Raw genomic sequence first — 23404 nt, 5'->3', positions numbered from 1 at the left:
AGGCAATTGGGGTTAAGTGACTTGCCCAGGGTCACACAGCTAGTAAGTATCAAGGGTCTGAGGCCGGATTTGAACTCAGGTCCTCCTGAATCCAGGGCCATTGCTCTATCCACTGCACCACCTAGCTGCCCTGTATGCTGCTATTTAACTGAAGTAATGTCTCAATTTTTTCACTGCTTTTCTGGGGCTTTATAAGTAATTCACTGTAATCTATAAATATGTTTTTATCTCTTCCTTGCTAATACCTATACCCTCAAAATCTTCCTCATGTATTACTATTACTAGCACTTCTAGTAAAATAGCAGTGGTTAAGAGATGACACCCTTGCTTTACTCTTCTATTTATTGGGATATCTTTTAGTATTTTTTCCTTTGAAAAACCACACTAAACTTCTGATTTTACACATATTTTTATAGATAATATTAAAAATGCTCCCCTATTTTTTTAAATTAAAAAATAAATTAAAATGGCCCTGTTCTGTCTATGTATCACAGCATTTTAGAACAAAACTTGTATTTTACCACATGATTTTTCCTGACTCTATTGATATAATTATGTAGTTTGGGGGAGATTTGGTTAGTGTTTTGTTTTGTTAAATATGATTTTGCTATTTTTCCCAGGCCCTATGACTCCAATTCTAACAATCTTTCTACTGTACCATATATGACTTATTGGGAAGCACTAGATTTAGAATATTAATGATGTACTTCTTCCTTTCTTTTTCCCAGTTCTTTAGGATCCCCTTAAATCGTTCCTTCCTTAAATCCTTCCTCTTTCTTCTTTCACACCTTATTTCTATCTTTCTTTAGACAATAACCTATAAAGATGACAATTGTTACTTGTCTTTTCTGGATAATTTTACTTTTTTCTTATATTTCTCTTATTTAAAAGGTTTACAATATAAACATTTGGTTTCCTTTGTTCTGTTTTAGAGTAGCTCCTTAAATGCCTCTTTCTCTTTTTTTCCTGAAAGTCCATCATTTTTTCATCAGTGATTACATTCAGCTTTGTAGGTTATGCTATTTTTGCAATTTGCATTACTTTTTTGAGGAAGAGATAGGGGAGGAATATTCTATTTCATTCTTTTTCTCCAGTTTCTCATAACCATAAAGTAATTTTGAGTTATGTGAATTCAGAGTCCTTAATAGCAGATTGCTTTTATATATTTGTAAAAAGCTGTTGATTATCTTCCTTACTTCTGCTTTGAGAGCTGATTACTGACCTAATTCCTATTTTAATACCCTCTTCAAGGAGGCATTCTGGAGTTTCTTATTAGTTACTGTTACTTGTTTCAAAATACTCAGAGAACTTATAAAATTATTTTACATTTATGATTTCTATTTGATTCTATCTCATAGTATAGTATCTCTTTCAATGTATTTTGTCCATTTAAATTTAGTTATTTTTTCCCCGTCTCTCTGAATTTCATCGTTCCCTTACAAGTTAAGCCTATACCCAGCCTTGGACTTTTTGCCTTTCTTCTTGTATTCCCAGTAGCTTAAATCTGGATGTCTTCTATTCTTATTCCCTCTTTCTCTAATGGCTATGAAAACCTCCCAGTTACACTCCTGAGGCTGAGCATCCACAGCCTCCCCGAACTGAGGAGTAGTATCTTCACTTTCTTAGCTAGACTAGAAATGATCATATCTTTACTGGTTTTTCTTTTGAAAAACTCATGATCCAGAACCTCTGATTCTAAAGTAAATATTGATTTCAATTTATTATATACATTTTAAAAACTTAAACTCCAATCCTACTTAAGTATGATACATCTAAATTTGAAGAGGATCTAACATTAGACTAAGTCTCTTGATTTTTTTTTAACCACTGTCAGAACATAAATGATAGAAGCATGTCAGTTATTGAAGGGTAGTACTCTAATGTCAAGTTCATCAGTAGGATACAGTATATAGCATCAAAGAGTTCAGAATCCAAGTCTTTTACTTAGTCTCTCTCTCTCTTTTTTTTTTTGCAGGGCAGTGGGGGGGTAAGTGACTTGCCCAGGGTCACACAGCTAGTAAGTGTCAAGTGTCTGAGGTCGGATTTGAACTCCGGTACTCCTGAATCCAGGGCCGGTGCTTTATCCACTGCGCCACCAAGCTGCCCCCCTACTTAGTTTCAAAAAGTATTAATTCCCCAGAAAACAGATATATGACAGACTATACATGTTGAAATATTATTTAAAAGTTCAAGAAAAAACACTTTAAAACTGCCACTTCTGGCATGAAAGTTGTCAGAAACATCTTGATGCCTACTTATACCCAAAAGACACTTTTTACTACAGTCTCATATAAAGCTGTATATAATCTTACATATTGGGTATTGTGCATCCAAAACTATGCAACTGACTATGTCCCTAGTTTTAAAATCATTCTAATTCCCACCACATTTTTATTACAACAAACATTGGTGGAAGACAAAAACCCAGAAATTCTCTTCCAAACTCCCATCAATTTGCAAAAATATCAAATAATTTTAGAACTCATGGGGTAGAGAATGGTCAGTGTTTTGGGGTTAAGTGACTTGCCCATGGTCACACAGCTAGTAAGTGTTAAGTGTCTGAGGCCAGATTTGAACTCAGGTACTCCTGAATCCAGGGCCGGTGCTCTATCCACTGCGCTACCTAGCCGCCCCCAGTGTTCTTATTTCAAAGATGTGTAGCCCAGTCCTACTGGAAGCTGGTTTGTAAAAGCCAAGTTCATGGCATGTCAAAAGGGCTCCCAGTCACTAAGAGCATCCTATAGAAATGTGTCTCTACTTACATGAACCAGCAATAGCTGCAAAGCCCTGAGAATATGTTGAGCAGAAGTCCAGAAGAAAAAAAAAAAGGAAGAGCTGGTGCTCAGAAAAGTCAGGAGAAGCAGACCCAAAAAAGCTGATAAACTTCATGAGGAATAGAGATCTGGAAACTGACAGAGGAGTAAAGTGCTGATGGACAATGAGAATATGTGTCCCTCACAGAATCGCTCTATGAACTCTGTACCTGTGGTAGACCTTGGCATGACCCCATTGCCAACTGCCTGCTCAAGTAAGGCCCGAAGACTCTCCACCACAGGGTAAGGAAGGAAGCCTGGCTGTCTTTATACCTGAAATGAGGGGCTTCCTAATTTATGCCTCCATGTGGTTATGTCAAACCCCCACCAATTCCCTGATTCTCTGAATAGTTAAGTGGATCAAGACTTTAATTCTGCTTCTTGTCTAGCTGAACATTATAGTAGCATTTAACTGTCAACTCTAGATACTCTCCTCTATTTCAATTAAGAATGTGGGTAATAAAAATTATTTTTTCTCTTAAAAAAAGATAATGATAGCACTCAACAGCAATGAAATATAAATAATTAATGCAAAATTAGTTTGCATGAAGAACTTCTAGACCTGTTAAGGAAACACAAACACTGATTTTTTACCTGATGTCTTTGATTGTGGCTCTTTTCATGGGATCCACCTGCAGCATATGTTTCAGAAGGCTAATCACAGAAGGATTCAAGTACTGAGGAGTATAAAAGATCCCATCACATATCTTCTTAAAAAGGGTTGGCACATGATCATCATCAAATGGAAGGGTGCCACATAATAAAGCATAGAGAATAACACCACTGCTCCAAATATCTACCTCTGGACCTGCATACAACCTGGAAAAAACATGCCATTAAATAATATGGAATTTGGTATGTTTTAATTATCTGAAAGAGAATTAATCTTAATTTTAAGTTTGCACGGTCTGGAAAAAATTATATTAGTCAGAAAATGGTCTTTGTAGTCACACCAAATAGAACATAATTACTATCAGTATTCTCAATCTTGAAGACAAAGAACATCAATATATAAATTTATAGACTGTTCAAATAATGTGGTTCTCCATATAATCTCATTCTGACAAGCCTCTTAAACCTGAGACAAATTGCTAACATTGTTTTCACTTTAAATTAGTGAACTGAGAGCACTAAAGTGTACCCTTCAACAACAAAAATGTCGTTAGAGATACATCATAAGCAGAGAATGTGCTTTAATATTTTTTATATATGATGACACTCCTAAACTTTTTATAGCCATACTTTCACTTAAATTCCTTTGTGACCAAAAAGACAGAGAGATCCAGGTCAAGCTGACCTGGATTAATAATAATAAGCACTCAAATATAGTGCTTTATAGTTTGCAAAGTGTTTTACAAATATTATCTCATTTTATCTTTACAAGCAGCCTGCTATTTTATCTTCCTCATCTTACACATTACAAGATTAATGGTGCTGTTTGTGCTAAAGAAATAAAGAAAAACTAACTAGCATACAGAGAGATTGAATCTAAGACTTTGGCATCACCAACATGATATTCTGGTCATCTGAGGCTAAGTAGTCACAGACTAAGATCAACATATCTTAGTAAGATTATTACCATATTAGCATATAATAGGGGTTTAATAAACATATGCAGAATTCATTATTAAAACCATTCATTTTTACCACTTTCTGTGTCATAAGTCTTTTTTTCCCCCAAGATCAATACATTAACATTGTGGAATGGTTTCTATTTAAATTGATAAAGTTTAAATACTCCACTTATCAAAATGTTCTTTCATAAAAGTTAAAAGGTTTTAAATGTTGCCAGTTGTAACTGCTATTCATTCCAGGGTTGGCAGAAAGAACCCGTCCAAGGACAAAGAAAAAGATTCCAGTAATATTCCATAGCATAGGTATATCCTATTTTAATAAGATAGAGCCAATTTTTCAATGCTAAATGTCTACAATGTCTAGGTCCTAACCATCACTGCCTTTCAAAACATGGTTACAATATAACAAACTGTGACACGCAACAGACAAGACAAAACACAAATGAAAGCCAGGGAAAGGAGTCAGGGATTTTGCACATCATGTTGCTATAAAGAGGAGGTGATGAAGGTTGGTAGGTTTAAAATTAGATCCACCTGCTTTATTCAAAGAAGGGCAGTCACACAAACACCATTTCTCTGGACAAGTTAGGCAGGGATATAAATATGGTTCATGCAACTACTCTTCCTCAGAGATTTTTGAAGTAATCAAAACACTGCCACAATAATTTTGAAGAGCTAGAACATAAGAGGTTGTTTACATTATCAATAGAGGTTATAAAAATAAAAATCTATTTTAGACAGGTTACTAAAAATTAGTGAAAAAGGTTTTGCTTCATAATTTTTAATGTCATGGTTTCTCTGCCTTCTAATCTATAAAAACAATTCCAACTACTAAGTGCAAACAAAGCAAAAATCCTAAACAATATTTAATGGGGATTGTGTTTTTAATGCTGTGGCATCTGTGAACTTAAAGTGGCAGGTAAAATTTCAGAGTCTCATAGGATTTATAGTTAGAAAGGACCTTAAAAATAACATAGTCTAACCCTGTCATTTTAGAGATAAGTAAATTGAGGTCCACAGAGATGAAATGAAAGGGCACTTTAACTGTCCCATGTTTTAATCAACACTTAAAGCAATTTCTCTACCAAATACCATTTTCATAAAGCTTAATTAAATGCTTATAAAAATGCTTTAAACTTGAACTTCATTTTTATGTGATTCTTCATATCATGACTGCGGAAAATTTTTTCTAAATCATCATATAGGTCTGCATTATTACTCTTATGCCTTAATGTACTTTTTAAAATGTACCATTCCTTCATGTGTCTTAAGGACATTAGGTTTCTTTCATTAGGGAAAAATAATGAAAACTAAACTACATACTATATTTACATTAGCAGAATTTTAGCTTGTATTTCAATGCATGTTACCATAAATGGGATTATTAAACTTATCAAACATGTTCTATACAACCTTATTGTATCATAAAATAAGGTACATATTACTACATATTGTTACATACAATATAACTAAAAACATTTCAAGTTAACAGATTTGAGGAAATGGGAAAATTCTAACTACTATCTTCTCCTTCACTGGGAATATGACATTTGTAGACTAACAAAAGTCTAAAGGATAGGGGCTGTAACAACAACAACAAAAAGGAAACACTACCTTCCTGAAATTACTTCTGGTGCAGCATAGTTGGGAGAGCCACAGCTTGTTCTTAAAAATTCGCCATCTGACATCATATTTGAAAGACCTGAAAGTGCACAAAAGCAGCTACTCAAGGATTTCCCAGTGGCACCAAATTGTTTTTAACAACTGAGGGTTTGCATTTAATGACTAAAGCTTCATCCTGTACTCTGCTTTAACAAAATCCATTATAGCCACCATTCCCAAACATTTAAACATTTAATCATTTCAACATGCAACATGATAGTTTTACCTTGAATTTAAAGCTAGTATTTAAAAAGTATTCATATGAGCTATTGGTGATTTTGGTTAATAGGATATACTGTGTATGCAAAAAGTTTATCAAGGAAGAAAAGACTGGAAAACAGGAATCTAGAACATAAGAATGGAAATTCAAACGTCTCTATTAACCCTGTCCTAGTTCTCATAAGAAGCTATATAACTCTCTTAGTGGTGTCATTAGCTCCCATACATTATTATTACCATCTGTATGATCCACATCTATATAACAAGTCCCGTATCACCAAAGGATAAGTACAACTGGATATAATGTAGGCTTCTCAAATTTGACATGTCCAAAATTGAATGGATTATTTTCCCCACAAACCCACCCTTCTTCTGAACTTTCCTATTTCTGTTGGAGGCACCACCATCCTTCAGGTCACAGAGGTCCACAATGTTAGTCATCGTACATTCTTCATCTCATTTTGCCAATCAGTTACCAAGTCTTATAATTCTATCTCTGCAGTATCTTTCAAACTTCTACCCTTTTCTCTACCCACAAGGACACCATTCTAGTTCAAATCCTCGTCACCTGTCTCCTGGTATCCTTGCTTTAATTCTCTCCCCACTCTAATCTACCTGCTACACAACTACCAAAGTGTAATACTAAACCACAGATCTGACCATGACAGTCCCCTGCTCAATAAACTTCACTGGCACTCTATTATCTCTAGGATCTGTTTGACATTTAAGTTCCTTCACAACTTGGCTCCAATCTACCTTTCCAGGCTTATCATGCATTACTCCCCCTTTTTGTCCTCTGAGGTCTAGCCAGATTGGGCTTCTTGCTGTTTCTCAGAAATGATATCCAATTTCTGACCTTGACTTTTCACAGGCTGTCCCTCATACCCAGAATGCACTGCCTCTTCACCTCAGCCCCCTATAGTTCTGTTTCCTTTACAGCTCATACTTCTGCATGAGGTCTAACTACTATGCAATCTTTACAATTTGTATTTTATCAAGGCTTTGTTCCATTATTAGATTATAAATTCCATGAGAAGGATTTTTTCTTAACTAAATATATCTATCCCCTGCTCTGGGTACCATGCTACGCATATATATATATATATTTTTTTTAATTATCTGAGGCACAAGAAAATAAAGTAATTTTCAGTTACACAACAGAACAGTGGTCCAGATTATAGGTATTCTTCAAGGAATCATTGGTAGATTATCAGACTCAGAGTTGAAGGGGTTCTCAGTGGTCATCTCATCTAAAAAGTACCAGAGGGGCAGCTAGGTGGCACAGTGGATAGAGCACCTGCCCTGGAGTCAGGAGAACCTGAGTTCAAATCCGGCCTCAGACACTTAACACTTACTAGCAGTGTGACCCTGGGCAAGTCACTTAACCCCAATTACCTCACCAAAAAAAAAAAAAAAAGTACCAGAACACAAAGAACATGCCCAACAAGCTTTCACTTGCAAACCTTCTGTGAAGGGAACATGCTAATTCCCAAGCATATGAATTCTACTTCAGGAAAGCTGATTGTTAAGAAATTTTCAATTTAAATTGATCTTCAGTTCTCGATAATTTTCCCCTGTTGCTTCTAGAAGTATACTTTAGGGCCAAGCAGAACAAATCCAAGGGCTCTTCACCACAATGGCTCCTTCTCATTCTTGAAGACAGTCATATTCCCTTAGGTCTTCTCTTTTCTAAATTAAACCAACTGTGAACCAATCATTGTTAAGGTAGGGCATATATCCCACAACCATGCTCATCTGGGTACATTCCAACTTGACATCCACATGAAAATATGGCACTGAGAACTGAAATTTTTGGATTATCTGGCCCAGACAAACCTGAACAGTCATCTCTATCACTCTAAAAACACCTGGTCATACCACACTACTGATATTTTTTCAATAGCTCCCTATTGCTTACCAAATAAAGTTTGAACTTCTCTATCTGGGATTCAAGGTTCCTCTACAAACTTACTCTACTGTCTTTCCCACCTTAACTCATATCACTCCCCTTCATTCACTTTACCCCAAATATACCCTTTCTTTCTTGCTTGCTTGTTCCTGCTCATGCTGGTCCACTCTCACTTGATTTTTAAAGTTCTTCAGTTCAAAACTAAGGAAAATGCTTGAGCATTCTCTTGGGTTTGAATGTTTTCTTCCACACATTCAATTATCATTAATAAGGTATTCTTTTCAATAAATAAAATTCTCTCAAAAATGGTGTTATACATTTTGACCTGTACCTTGCTATACCTATGACCTTCCTCTTCAAATTTCTGTAATTTCTCATAATTTTATATGGTCAAAGTTTTTTCAAGTAATGTTCTGTTCATGTTTCAGAGTTTGACATAATTTAGTCCCATTCAACAACCTTGCCATATTAGCATTCTTCTATGTTCTCAATGAGGAAAGACACAAAAAGAAGAAAAAAGGTTGTTTCCTTTCTCTTTTCTGAATGGTGGCCATTAAAAAAAAAAAAACCACTTAATACTTAAAGATCCAATATCCTGTTCTTCCTTTTCCATAGCACTAATAGATCTCTCTCTCTCTGTGAGACACACACACACACACACACACACACACACACACACACACACACACACACACACACCCCTTCACTAATATGCTTTCTGTTTAATAAATACATTTTAAGTGCCTATTGTGCACAGACCACTATGAGAGGGAAATACAAAACAGAAGGGCCACAGTCTGTGTCTTCCAGAAGTTTACACTCTAGGAGACAGATAAGACACCAAGACAAATACCTATAGTACACATAATAGGACACAGTAAGTATACAAAAATTACAAAATAAAGTGCTATGTAGGAACCGAAGAGAAGATTGTTACTAATAGTAGGAAATAAGGGGAGCTTCATAGAAGGGATGGTATTGAGTAGGGCTTGAAAGGATGAGTAGGATTTAATAAGCAAAGAAAGCAGAGTAAACATCTAAGCACAGGCATGAAAGCAGTGAGTGTTCAAAAGACTGAGTTAACTCCATGCTTTTTGTATTGACAAAACCCCAATTCCTCCCCTCCCTAATGTCTAAAACACATTCTTTTCCTCCTCATCTCTTAACTGTAAGAATCTTTCTCACTTCAAGGCTCAGATGCTAATCCATGAATCCCTTAATTTCCAGGTTAAAGGGGTTCTGGAGGAAAAGAAAGATGAGCTAAAATGGAAAGACAGAGTGGGAACAGGATATGGAAAGCCTTGAATGCCAGACAAAGGAATCTGAACTTACTTGGGAGGCCACAGAGAAAACCTGGGTGTGAATGCTATGACCAAATGTATGTATAAGAAAATTATTTTGCTCACAAAAGGATAGACTGTGGGGAGGAGGGAAGTAGAAACAGAAAGATTAGGAGGCTACTATAACAGTAGACAGATGGTAATGAGAGCTTGTATAAGAGTATTAACACTGGAAATCAAGAGGAAAAGATGAATTTGAATGATGCTACAAAGATGGAATTGAGAAGATAGAATTACATATTAATGGTAACACCCACTAGATACTGTCTGTTGTATAATGCTACAAATTCTTTTAAGTGGGAATATAGTACACCGGAATATATGGTAAGTTACCTGAAGAATACATCAGTGTACAGTTATTCTGAATGTGAGTACTGTACCTCATTTATACAATTTATGTAAGAATTTAATTTTTTTCTGTCGAGATGAAAGATATTAAAAGAAAATATCCAGCAGAAATACCATGGTAGAGCATGATGCTACAAAAGTACACCATTCATTGTTCCATCTAAGATTCACTTTTTTAAAAATTTCAAAATAAAGTCACGTTAATACCCCCAAAAGATACCTGCACAAAATATACTCTGAAATATTTTAATATACCAAATTGTCTAAATTGATGCATACTGGGAGTCCCAAAATTCTTGGTGCAGTTTTAAGCTCAAATAGTTTTCATAGCTTAAAATTACACTAAGACTTTTGGGACACCCTGTATAAATGTTTACTGCAAAAAAAAATGTTAAAATAACAAATTATTGAACTAAAAATAGTTTAAAGTTTGTTAAACAGAACATTTCTAATCAAGTATTGAACAAGAAAGTCAAAACAAATTGGGTTATTTCTTCCGCTATCTGTATCAAAAACAAGAAAATTCCTGTGACTAAGTAGAAAAATTACTTATTTAAAAGGTTATGAGAAAAATAACTGAATATGGAACAACAGAGTACAGGGTTTAAAAGATTCCTAAAACAGCATAAGAAAGAAAAAACAGTAACTGAATGTTAATGAAATATATTAAAAACCTTTGCATTTTTTGCAAATATAATTTCACAGAAATTCCTGTCAAACAAACTACTGCCATACAATCTACTGTCATAATACTCAACCTAAATTTTTTAAGGGTAATAAAACTCAACAGTAGGAGAGAAAACTCCTTTGACTCCTCTGCTGTCTTAATTGGTTGACAATTAAGGAGTCTTGGATGACTGGTGCAGTATATTGTATAAGTAAAAGTAATCTAAAATAACATAGATAACAGATAGATGGAGATAAACAGAACTGACATTCTAAATTTTAAAACATCCTTACCAAAATCAGCTATCTTTGCATTCATGTGTGCATCAAGTAGTACATTTTCTGGTTTCAAGTCTCTATGGACAACCATGTGCCTGTGACAATAATCCACACCCGAAAGGATTTGTTGAAATAAACGCCGACTCTCTTTTTCATCCAGCTAAAATAAAAGGAGAAAACCACTTTAAGGGATCGCTTCTGAAATAAAACTACCAAGTTATATGAATTCTTCCATATATACTTCCTATTTGCAGGCACATGAATAATTTCAATTAAACTCAACATACATTTATTACTAAAACACCTATAATATAAGCAATGCACTATGCCAATGTTAGGGATAAAAAGGTTAAAAATGAGTTTCTGCCTTTGATGAGCTTACAATGTAGCAGAAGAGAACAAATAACAGTTTCTACTCATGATTTATAAATTTATTTCCTCTGAGGTTCAGTCTATATATTAAACAGACATTCATTCCAGGAGCCATAGATTCCTAAATTTCTGTGTCCAACTCTGACTAACTCTGTCACACTCCCTAAGGAAGCTCTTCCAAACTTTCTCCCAAGTCCCTAATGCCACCCTCACATTCTTCTCTCCAGTAGGTAACTTTGCCTCAAGTAGACTGAGGCCACCTCCAAGCTTTTTGTACCGACAAACTCCAGTTCCTCCCCTCCCCCAATGCCTAGAATGCGCTCCTTTTTCTTCATCCCTTAACTTTGCAAATCTTTCTCTTAATTCAAGGCTAAGATACCAGGTAATCCAGGACTCTCTCCAAAATTTCTTGGAGATTTCTGGCTAGAATTCTTTTGAATTTCCTTGAACTCCCTACCTTGCATTATCTGTGTACATGTCACACCTCCCTAGCAGAACAGAATACCTTAAGGGCAAAGGGCTATCATTTTATCTTTGTATTTCTAGCATTTCATATATTGCCCTTTTCATGGCAGAAACTTATTATTTGTCTAATTCTTTTTTTAAAATGCTTCTATATTTTGTTTTTTATAAAACTTTCATTTCCAAAATCTTTCCCCATTTCCACAATCCCGAGTAAGAATTTCTTTAGACAAACAAAAATACAATTTAGCAAAACTTATTTCATTCAACCGAACAGTCACAGTTACTAAATTTCTCCAACTCCAAACATTGTACACAGTATCAACAACATTGTGTGTTGATCAACTGTGATAGACTTGATTCTTCTCAGCAATACAACGGTACAAGACAGTTCCAAAGGACTCATGATGGAAGGGGATCTCCAAATCCAGGAAAAAAAAAAAAAAAGAACTGTGGAATATGGATGCAGATTGAACCATACTTTTTCTTTTGTTTTTGGTGCTGTTTTTCTTTTTTTGAGGTTTTTCCTTTTTGCTCTGATTTTTCTCTTATAATATGACTAATGCAGAAATATGTTTAATGTTATTGTACATATATAACCTATATCAGATTACTTGCTGTCTTGGGATGGGGGAGAGGGAGGGACAAAAATCTGAAACTAGAAATCTTATAAAAATAAATGTTGAGGGAGCAGCTAGGTGGCACAGTGGATAAAGCACCAGCCCTGGATTCAGGTGTACCTGAGTTCGAATCTGGCCTCAGACACTTGACACTTAACTAGCTGTGTGACCGTGGGCAAGTCATCTAACTCCAATTGCCTTACCAAAAAAACAAACAAACAAAAAAACCCAAATGTTGAAAACTATCTCTACATGTAACTGGAAAATAATAAAATACTTTTATAATTTTAAAAATAAATAAATTTCTCCAACTCCAAAAAAAATCCCAAAAAGAACAAGTGTGCTATGACAATAATTGTGTATTGTATAATGTAGTTAGGCTGTTTTTTGTTTCATGACATAATAATTTGAAAAATTAGTACTATGGTATCACTATTTGAACTATCAAGGGATCTAAATTTTTTTCTGACCCTGCCATTGATATACCTTTAGAATATTACTTAATGTTGGCATCTTCACTATTGTTTATAAAAATAATGCTTAATTAACCCCATCATCTTCAAAGACATGAGTTGATAAAACTGCTTATTGGCAAAGGAAAAGTACTGAAAGTCAAAAATAAAAATATAAGCATACTAGTAGTGAGCAGTTCTCCATGATCCTATTTCATGATAGGATTGCTTACTCATATACCACTATTATATACAAAAGAACATGACTAAACAAAATTCATATCACCAAGTTATTTATTAAACTTGTCCACATGTCTGGGATCTGAATTAATTTGTAGTAAGCAGTAACAAAGCAACAAATGATTGTATTTATTTTACCAGTGAAAAGTAAATGCAAATATTAAGTAAAACTTTAGTCCTTAATTCTTCAAGGAAGCAGCAACCTGACAGAAAGAATTTTGTGAATCTGGAAAAATGTCTGCTAATCTCTCTGTAACACTGACTCTGTGGCCAAATATTCACATAAACACTAGATCTTCATGGATCCCACTGAACTCTCATTTCATTAAAGTGTTTTATCTCAAAATTAAGAGACAGAGACCAAGGCAATACATAATACTTATGACAAAAATCATAAGATGTGGATTGGACAAAATCATTAGATGTGAATTATCTGTAAAAGTGAAGAACTGGTTAAAAAAAAAACCTAATATACAAAATCTGAGTCAAGAAAACAACTTTGTAGATGTGATCCTTTCAAAGTAACTGTATTAAGGACTCCTCTTTATACAAAAACTGCTGGAAATTGGTGTGTGGCTTGAGAAAAATATCACACCATATACCTTGATAAGTTCCAAATGGATGAGATCCAATATTAAAGGTTTTGTTTTGTTTTTAATTCAGGGGAGTAGAAAGAATTATTTTTCAAAACTATGGCTAGTAGAATTCTTAATCAAACAAGAGACAGATGAGTACATAAAAAATAAAATGTCCAATTTCAATTTCCTGAATTTTAAAAAAAATTGCATACACAAAATCAATGAAGCTTGGCTAAAAAGGCAAACTGTCAAGTAGGAAAAAAAACTAGCATGTAGACAAACAGTTCTCAAAAGGAAAAGTGAAAATTATTAGCAACCACACAAAAAACTTTTCCAAATCACTAAGAGTAAGAGATGAAAATTAAAATAACTCTGGGCTTTCACCTCACACCAAGAAAACAAGCAAAGATAACAAAAGATTAAAATAGTCAATGTTGGGCTGCAAGAAGACAAGCACAATGACATTACCACTAGAGCTATAAATTGTTCTCCCCATTTTGGCAAACAATCTGGAATTATGGAGGGGGGGGGGTGGAGCAACTAAAATACCCTCTGACTCAGAGATCCAACTGCTAGGTATATATTCTCCATTGAGGTAAAGACAAAAAGTGCTCATTTATACCAAAATATGCACACATTCTTTGTGATAACAAAGAACAGGAAGCAGTGGTTTCCCATGAACTGGGAAATGGCTAAACAACAGTGGTATATTAATGTAATGGAATATTACTGTGCTAAAAGAAGACACAAATATGAGAAATTCAGAGAAACAACGGGAGACTGATATGAAGTGAAGTAACCAGAAGCAGGAAAACAATGTGCACAATGACAACAACATAAATGGAAAAACAATAAAATGAAGCTGAACATTGTATAATTAGAATGACCAAGTCTGGCACCACAAGAGATAAGAAAATGTACCTCTCTCTTTCCAGTGAAGAGATTAGAGAATATCAATGTGGAATATTTTATATGTTGCCTTATGTAGGTGATCTTACTAAACTGGTTTGTTGTTGGTTTTTAATCTTTGTTACACAGGGAGATTTATAACAGGAGATGAAGGAGAGGTATATTCAGAAAAGAATGTGATGTAAAAAAGGCAACAATAACTTTTTTTTAAAGTAACCTTGTTAGGAAAAAAAATCAGTGTTCAAATGGTCCTTATGCTGAATAACTAAGATTCTAAAGAGTTCATAAATCCATTACACCTTTGATGGGGGAAAAAAAAAAAGAATGGATAAAGGCAATTGAAATGATACTTTCATTACGGTATGGAAACATTTCCAGTTGTTTAATTACATTTCTATTCCTCCTATTATACCTTTAATGCAAAAGCAGTCCTGAGCCAACTTAGTAAAGAAGGACACTTTTGTAACGATTGGAATGACGCCACCTGCTGGAGACTTACTGTAGAAGAGTTCCGCCCATGAAGCGAAGGTCTTTGAGGGCAAGACCAGGAGTCTTTTCTTTGGCGTCAGGAAGTGACGCTGGCTAGTGGGAGGAGGAAGGAAGAGACTGGCGCTCGGTCTCACTCTCTTTCCTGGGGATGCTGGTGGAGAAGGCAGCTAGAAATGCGCTCTCCCTTTAATAGATAGGAATCTAGGCCTTTCTTCTCTCTTTATCAAATTCTTATTCTCCTTAATAAATGCTTAAAAGTCTAACTCTTGCTAAAGCTTATAATTTATTGGCGACCACTCACTAGATATTTTAGACAGTTTAGCTAGAATTTTAGACCTTAACACTTTACTTATAGAACATTAGAAGGGTGCTGATGGGAACTATGGACTAAAATCTGCAATGGGGGGGAGTGCAAAAATTTTTAAAGGCTTAAATTTTTTTATCTTCTGACTTCATTTTATTAGCATGACTTTACTATTTTGTGGCACACTTTCCACTGACTATAGCATATAGCACGGGAAATGCTGTCACACATGGTCAGAGTGACAATTTGTTTTAATTGTACTTCTTGGTTACAAGATAAGGTTCTACTGGGGGGAAGGACTGAAAAATCATAGCATTATTCTTTTTTTTTAAGTATCAAAAAAAATAAGCTTTTTAAAAAGATGTTCTATAGAACTGTTTAAATTAAAAGATTTCTTATTTGTATTGGAAAGTGGCATTACCAATACAGAAAATAAGTAATTCTTTTAGGAGAACCAGAAAGAGTAATAAGATATTTTTCACTAGTGCCTTATTCTTTATAGTTTTTAGTATTCATCCATTCTTTCTCATCTAAATACAGAAAAGGATAAATGCATATTATAAAACAGTCACCATATGTTCTATGCTTACTAAAAAAAAAAAACTTTATAAAATAATACATGCCCAAAATCTTAATGGAAATTTTAGTGTACATTAGTGTTTTTCTTCTCATCTATTCCTATTTCCTAGCTTACCAAAATTTCCCCATAAATTTACCTGTGATAGATATTGACTGCTGGATCATGTCTATTGCTATGATGTGCCATTTAGTAAATAAGCTCTTAACCCTCCTCCCCCCTTCCAGGGGATTTAAGTATATTCTTTTATTTTTTTGGCGGGGCAATGGGGGTTAAGTGACTTGCCCAGGGTCACACAGCTGGTAAGTGTCAAGTGTCTGAGGCCAGATTTGAACTCAGGTTCTCCTGAATCCAGGGCCGGTGCTTTATCCACTGCGCCACCTAGCCGCCCCCTAAGTATATTCTTAAATAGGTCAATATGTTAAATATTCTAAATACAGACTTTGAGAAATGGAGTATTTGGATGCTGGTACATAGTAGGAACTATAATTTCTAATGACATCAGACCTAGCAAGTAAAAAAGGAAATAGATATAATTAAATAATATAATTGGTTAAAGATGCTAGTATGACCAACTGTCAAACTCTGAATAAGTATAGTGATTTACATCAAATGACTAGTCTAAGCACTTGGGCAAAACAGTGAAAAGAACACGGGGTTGGGAGTCTAGTGTCCTGAAGGAATAGTTTAAGTTCTACTACTTACTAATTTTGTTGACATTGGTCACATCTCTATTTAGTTTCCTCTTATGACAAATACAGATAATACCTACCTTCCTTCACTATTACAAGGATACTACAGAGGATACAATTTAATGCAATTTATAAAGTGTATACTTTGAGCCAAGCCCTGGGGATTCAAAGACAAAAACACAACAGTCCTTGCCTAAAAGGAGTTCATCAGCTCTGAAAAACAAAAAGCACTACCTATCTACCTATCTAAATATAATAGACACACACATATATTCATATCAGTTGTTAGATTAAATCACTGATTAATTTTCATCAGATTGGTTTTGTTTGGGTTTTTTTTTTTTTTAGTGAGGCAATTGGGGTTAAGTGACTTGCCCAGGGTCACACAGCTAGTAAGTGTTAAGTGCCTGAGGCCAGATTTGAACTCAGGTACTCCTGACTCCAGGGCCGGTGCTCTATCCACTGAACCATCTAGCTGCCCCTTCATCAGACTGGAAAGGAACTGTGGTATAGTAGAAATTATAATAGATTTGCAGTTAAAAGTTCTGGACTCTAAGCTTAACCACCCTTTCCTAATTGCATGATTATGAACTGAGTTGAGATTTAGTTAACAATAACACAATAACTCAATTTCACCACATGTAAAACGGAGGTAATATTTATGCTACTTAGCTTATAAGGTTGTTGTAAAGATCAAAAGAGAAGTTATGTAAGAGCTTTATAAACAAAAATACTGAATAAATGCTTGCTTTCAGTATGAAAATAGAAAGAGAATAGGTAGAATTACAGTTCTACAGGTGAAATAAGTCCAGTAGGGATGGATAGGAAGTTCTCAAGAATGAAATTTTGAAGAAATAATCCTGATGAGGAAACATGAGGAAGCTGCCTAGAGAGATCAGTATAGGTACACAGGGCACAGTGAATAAAGCACCAGCCCTAGATTCAGGAGGATCTGAGTTCAAATTTGGCCTCAAACACTTGACACTTCCTAGCTGTGTGACCCTGGGCAAGTCACTTAACCCTCATAGTCCCGCAAAAAATAAATAAATGAAAAAATAAATAGATAAATAAATAAGTGAATAAATAAGTGAATGGATATGTAAATAAATAAATAATTTTTAAAATATGGGTACACAGGAATTCAGAGACTAGGGGTTCTTAGCTGGTTTTTTTTAATGTTATCGACTCCTTTCTTACAATATTTTACTGCCTACACATTCACAATTAAAGGAAATGGTAAATTTCAGTTAGAGGTTAATGAAAATAAAGATGTAATTTTTTCCCCATCCAAGTTCCCAATCCTAAAATCAATGCATAGACACTGAGGAGTCCAAAGTTTAAAAAAAAAAAACTGATATAGGCCAATTTTGGTTTAAAAAAAAAGAGCTAACCAAGGCAAATGTCTCAACTTCCCCAGAAAGGAAAGGGTATGGGGTGATAAGAGGGCGAGAGGAAAGGAGGACAGAAGAAAGGGGAAGAGAACACGGGGGAGGGAAGAAATATATCAACTCTGAAAAATATATGGCACTATGTAAATATCAGGTATTAGATATAATTATTGACTTCACTGTTTAACATTCATTTTCATTTCAGTGATGTCTGAGTCTTCGTGATGCTATGTGAGATTTTCCTGGCAAAACTGGAGTGGTTTGCCATTTCCTTTTCCAGATCATTTTACAGATGAAGAAACTGAGGCAAACAGGATTAAGTGGCTTGCCCAGCGTCACACACCTAGTGTCTGAGGCCAGAATGAACTCATGTCTTTCTGACTCCTGGCCTGGTGCTCTATCCATTGTAGCTGCCCAATTACTGAACAATTTACATTAGATTGAAAGGAAGCTGTGGTATAGAAAAATACTAGTGTAATCTGTATACTATAGGCCCAGTGAGTTTAACTTTGATTCCTAGCAAAATTCTGGAATATGTCATTGATAAAATAGTGAACTTCCAAAAAAGAAAGTGGCTTCTTCACAAAGGGCTTCTTCAAGTCATCTCAACTTGGCTTCATTTTTTTTCTGATAGGTACTAGACTGGTAGATAGGAGGAATGCTAAAGATATAGATAGATATAGATAGATAAATATAGATATATGGATATATTCTTTTAAGCAAACCAAGAGGAGAGATACAGGCTACACAATAATACAATTAAGTGTGACACAAAGAATTGTCATAATTGGCTTACTATCAACTCGGAAGCAAGTCTTCAGAGCAGTGTACCAAGGATGTGTTCTGGGCCCTTTACTATTTAATTTTTTTAATCAATAACTTAGATAACGGCCAACACAGATAATAAGCAAATGACACAAAGTTAGAAAAGTAAGCTAAAATAATGCATAACAGTCAGGATTCAAGATCTCAACAGACAAGAATGTAGGGCTGAATCTATTGTTAGAATAAACAAAAATAACTTAGCTGGGTTAAAAAAGTCTACTTCAAAATTAAAAGACATAGGGGCAGCTAGGTGGCACAGTGAATACCTGAGTTCAAATCCGGCCTCAGACACTTGACACATACTAGCTGTGTGACCCTGAGCAAGTCACTTAACCCCAATTGCCTCACCAAAAACAAAAACAAAAAATTAAAAGATACAGAGGATATGGTTAGACAACAGTCTGTCTTAAATCTGAGAGGCTTAGTGAAATTAAAGTTCAATGAGTGGGGGGGGGGGGGGGGGGGGGGGGGGCTAGGTGGCACAGTGGATAAAGCACCGGCCCTGGATTCAGGAGTACCTGAGTTCAAATCCGGCCTCAGACACTTGACACTTACTAGCTGTGTGACCCTGGGCAAGTCACTTAACCCTCATTGCCCCACCAAAAAAAAAAAAAAAAGTTCAATGAGTGAAGTGTAATAAAGCAATCAAAAAAGCCTTGTTATCTGATACTGCATTAACAGAGCATCTATCCAGGACTAAGTGATAATCCTATTGTATTCGGCCATAATCAGGCAAGATTTGGCTTATGATCAATCCTGGGTGCTACATTTTAAGAAGTACAATAAACTGGAAAGTAACCAGAGGACAACCAGATGGTGAAAGGCCTCAAGATTATGTCATATGGTGACTGGTTGAAGGAACTCTAAATGTTTAGCCTGGAGAAGAGATTTAGAGGAGACAAGTTAGCTATTTTCTTAAATATACTAAGGACTACCACATAGAAGATTTATTCTGTTTGTGCCTGTGAGAAAACTAAGTAGAAGTTACAAAAAGCCAAATAAAGACTTATAGTAGCAATTAGAGTTCATTTTACAGAGGAGGAAACTAAGGCAAAGAGGGTGAAGTGACTTGCCCAGTGTCACACAGCTAGTAAGTGTCTGAGGCTGGATTTGAACTCATGTCTTCCTAACTCCATGCCCAGGGCTCTAATCACATTGAGTCACTGAGTCTCAAATGGGAGGGAATTTTCCTAAAGCTTAAAATACAAAATATGAAATATTTTTAAGTTCCCATAGGAAAGAGATGACTAGAAACACCAAAAGAAAGAATCCATGAAAAGCCAACAACTTCTTGTTTATTTTAACCCAGAGTCATAGGAAGTTATTAGTAGGAGACAGAAAAATATGGCCTGGGAATGGCAATATATTTTTTACCTCCAGAACTTGTTGACATTTTTACTGGCCTAAATTAAATATCTTAAATTAGCTTTGACAGGAAGTATCTATTTCAAATTCTTTCAAAAGCATAACACTGACTTGGAACCAAAAATTTTAAAGCATAGTTCTAAAATTATCTATTTAAACTGCTTGTTTTCTATGAAAGAAAATCTATTTTTTTTCAATATTTACCTGCTATATTGTCTGTGTATGCAAGACTGAACATGATTTCACCTTTGATATGCTTTACTATAAGCCTTAATTCTTAGAGCCCATTTTACTCCCAGTATTTCATTTCCTGCCTGCAACACTGCAGTAACCATTATGATAGCACCACACCCAAACAACTTCTGCAGACTTATTCTACTCCCCCAAATCTACTGATGCAGAGAAGACCTGGGAACAAATATGAAATGAAACATGTAAAACAAATATTAACAAAATTAATCAACCTGGTTTAGCTGAGAACAAAACAGGCAATGGTGTGGGAAGCAGTGGGAAGCACATCAGAATAGAAATCAAGGACCTGCATTCTAGTTTTAGTTTTGTGCTAAATGTATGATTTTAGGCAAATTACTTAACAACTTTCTTCGTCTATAAAATGTGATTAGATAAGATGGTTTCTGGGAGCCCTCACAATTCTAAAATTCTATGATTATAAATCTCACCTCTATCACAAAGCCTGCTCTAACTATTGTAGCCCATCTAATCTCTCCTTTCTCAATTTCATCTGTAGTAAATTGGAGAAACCCATCGCCCATAGCACAAGGGTAGGAAGGAGGAGAAGGAGAAGATGAAGAGAAGGACGAAGAGAGAAGGAAAGGAAAAAAAGGAGGAAAACAACCTAACCCTGCTACTAATGAATGTTGTGTGGACATATATTCATAAATACGTGTGTTTATAAATGTATATGCATATATATGTAGGCGCATACACAGAGAGACACACATGAGACATTAGGCAAGTCAGTATCTCTAAGAACTAACTTTTGGACTATGTCTCTAAAATCCTTCTAGTTCCAAAAACTGTATGACTCCATGATTCCAACAAAAAGTGTGATTGAGGAAATTGGACTGGATCATTAGGACTAAATAATCATAGCACTTGAGTTAAATCAACCTGTCATTAAAAAACAAGGCTCTGGGGCAGCTAGGTGGTACAGTGGATAGAGCACCGGCCCTGGATTCAGGAGGACCTGAGTTCAATTCCAGCCTCAGATACTTGACACTTACTAGCTGAGTGACCCTGGACAAGTCACTTAGCCCCAATTTCCTCACCAAAAAAAGAAGAAGAAGAGACTGAGACACTCAGCTGGACTGAAAACTAATAACAAATTTGGGGCAGCTAGGTGGCACAGTAGATAGAGCACCAGCCCTGGAGTCATGAAGACGTGAGTTCAAATTCAACTTCAGGCACTTGACACATACTAGCTGTGTGACCCTGAGCAAGTCACAATCCCAACTGCCGCACCAAAACAAAACAAAACCAAACAACAACAAAAAAAGAAGGCTCTGCAACTAACTCCTATACTTCTAAGGCATAATTACAAAACATGCCACTGCAGTATGAAATTTAAATCACTTACCCTTCCATTTTTACAGATATAATCAAATAGTTCTCCCCCAGAGACATATTCCATCACCATGAATATATCAGATGGTGTACTAATGACCTGGTACCTGGTGAAAGAAATAATTATCTAGTTAAATTCAAAACTAACAGTAGTAAATTAAAGTTTCACCAAAAGTTCCAAATAGATTTCAAAATATTTAACAATATAATGGTATCTTTTAGTAATCAATGTTACCAGTTAGCCCTAAAATACACTTTTCAAAATCTATAAACATACTAACATAACAATGTCCCAGGGTGAAATTATTTCAGGATTTCTTAAGCATCCCTCTTTGACAGGCACAGTATTAGGTAAAACAGTCCCTATTCTCAAAAAGCTTACAATCTAGCTGGGGAATTTGTTCTAATGGGATTGCTATATTAGAGAACATTTTGAGCATAATGTAAATTTCAAATTAGCTTTTGCTTAATTTCTTCTATAAGAAACAATGACAGTCGTCAGAAAACTATACCATTTCACAATAACTCACAAGCTGCAACTCTTCCAATACCCCCTTCCACAACTAAACTTCAGGTCTTTGTATATATATTCAGTGTCATTGTATATATTCAGGTCCACCTAACCTCTATTCCCTTCCTTCAGGGCCTCTAGGCTTATAGCCTGAGGCCCAGAGTTGAGGTGGCCCATCTTGTTCCAGGGGCAAGCAGAACAGTAGCCAGAGGCCATGGACAGGGTCACTATTGTAGTATTCATGTATTTCTTAACCACTTATCTGTGCTACCTTTTTTTCATAAGGTTAGTGTTAGATCCCCAAACTCGAATTTCTCCATAAACTGTAGCTGCTAGAGTGTGATATTCCATAGAGCAGTGCTTTGGGAGAATGTGGCGTTTTGGCAGAGCAAGCTGTATAAGGACACACAAGGTGATTTTGGGAGCAAGGGATCAGAAGTTGGGGTGGGGTGTTCAGTAAAGGTTCCATGAGGAAAGTGGCAGTGCAGCTGAGTCTGGAAGTTTCAAAGCCAAGGGATTCTGAGAGACAGAGGTAAGGAGGGGATGCATTGCAGGAATGTGGGACAACCAGTACAAAAGCACGTGACCACAACATGGTGTGGTCCCTGGTTTGGAAACCACTGTACAAGGCTACAACTCGGATGCCCTTGTTCTAAGTCCTGGATCCTTCAAGTCTTTATTATCTGATTCTCCTTGATGAAGTCACACGCTTCTCTGAGCTTCAGTCTCCCCACTGGTAAAAGGAGCCTGATCCAAGTCCTGCTTTTTCCCACAAATCTATGTTAAAGTGCTTTGTGCACAACAAAGTCTTACAGAAATGTAAAATATAATAAATGGATGAAAAAAACAAAAACAAAAGAGAACTTGAATTTTCTTACTTTTTAAACAGTACAGAACTTAACAAAAAATGACAGAAAAAAAGAGTGGATCTAATTTAACACAATCCTAACTTACAGCTTAATGATGTGAGGATGTCTGAAAAGCTTGAGGTTCTGAATTTCTCTGCGAATTTTTCCTACCACATCAAGGCTTCGAATTTTCTGTCGATTTAAGATCTTCACTGCAACTTTGTGCCCAGTCAACTCATGCTTGCCAACTGTGGGAAAATAAAATTTGATAAAATTAGGACTCAGCTGGATTAACAATTAGTCACCTTCCACAAGGACCAAGGATACTCAGAAAGAATATTTAAGACCCTCACTTTATTGCTCTACTTCTTCCTCAAA

The 23404-nt window shown here is 35.5% G+C and overlaps 1 protein-coding gene across 2 annotated transcripts in view; it reads right to left on the bottom strand.

Moving 5' to 3' along the window:
• Window positions 1-23404, bottom strand: part of PRKAA1 (protein kinase AMP-activated catalytic subunit alpha 1) — a 53267-nt gene that overhangs the window by 17410 nt on the left and 12453 nt on the right. For both annotated transcript variants that reach the window (XM_043977170.1, XM_043977171.1), the window contains 5 exons: window positions 23133-23274; window positions 21681-21774; window positions 10826-10970; window positions 6002-6089; window positions 3408-3632 (listed from right to left, as the gene is read on the bottom strand). In XM_043977170.1, coding sequence (XP_043833105.1) covers window positions 3408-3632; window positions 6002-6089; window positions 10826-10970; window positions 21681-21774; window positions 23133-23274 — 694 coding nt within the window. The remainder of the gene's footprint in view (window positions 1-3407; window positions 3633-6001; window positions 6090-10825; window positions 10971-21680; window positions 21775-23132; window positions 23275-23404) is intronic.

This window comes from Dromiciops gliroides, chromosome 1, assembly GCF_019393635.1.
Source record: "Dromiciops gliroides isolate mDroGli1 chromosome 1, mDroGli1.pri, whole genome shotgun sequence".
NCBI classification, from domain to species: domain Eukaryota; kingdom Metazoa; phylum Chordata; class Mammalia; order Microbiotheria; family Microbiotheriidae; genus Dromiciops; species Dromiciops gliroides.
Note: the sequence above shows the minus strand (reverse complement) of the source record. Positions and strands in the feature narration are given on the sequence as shown.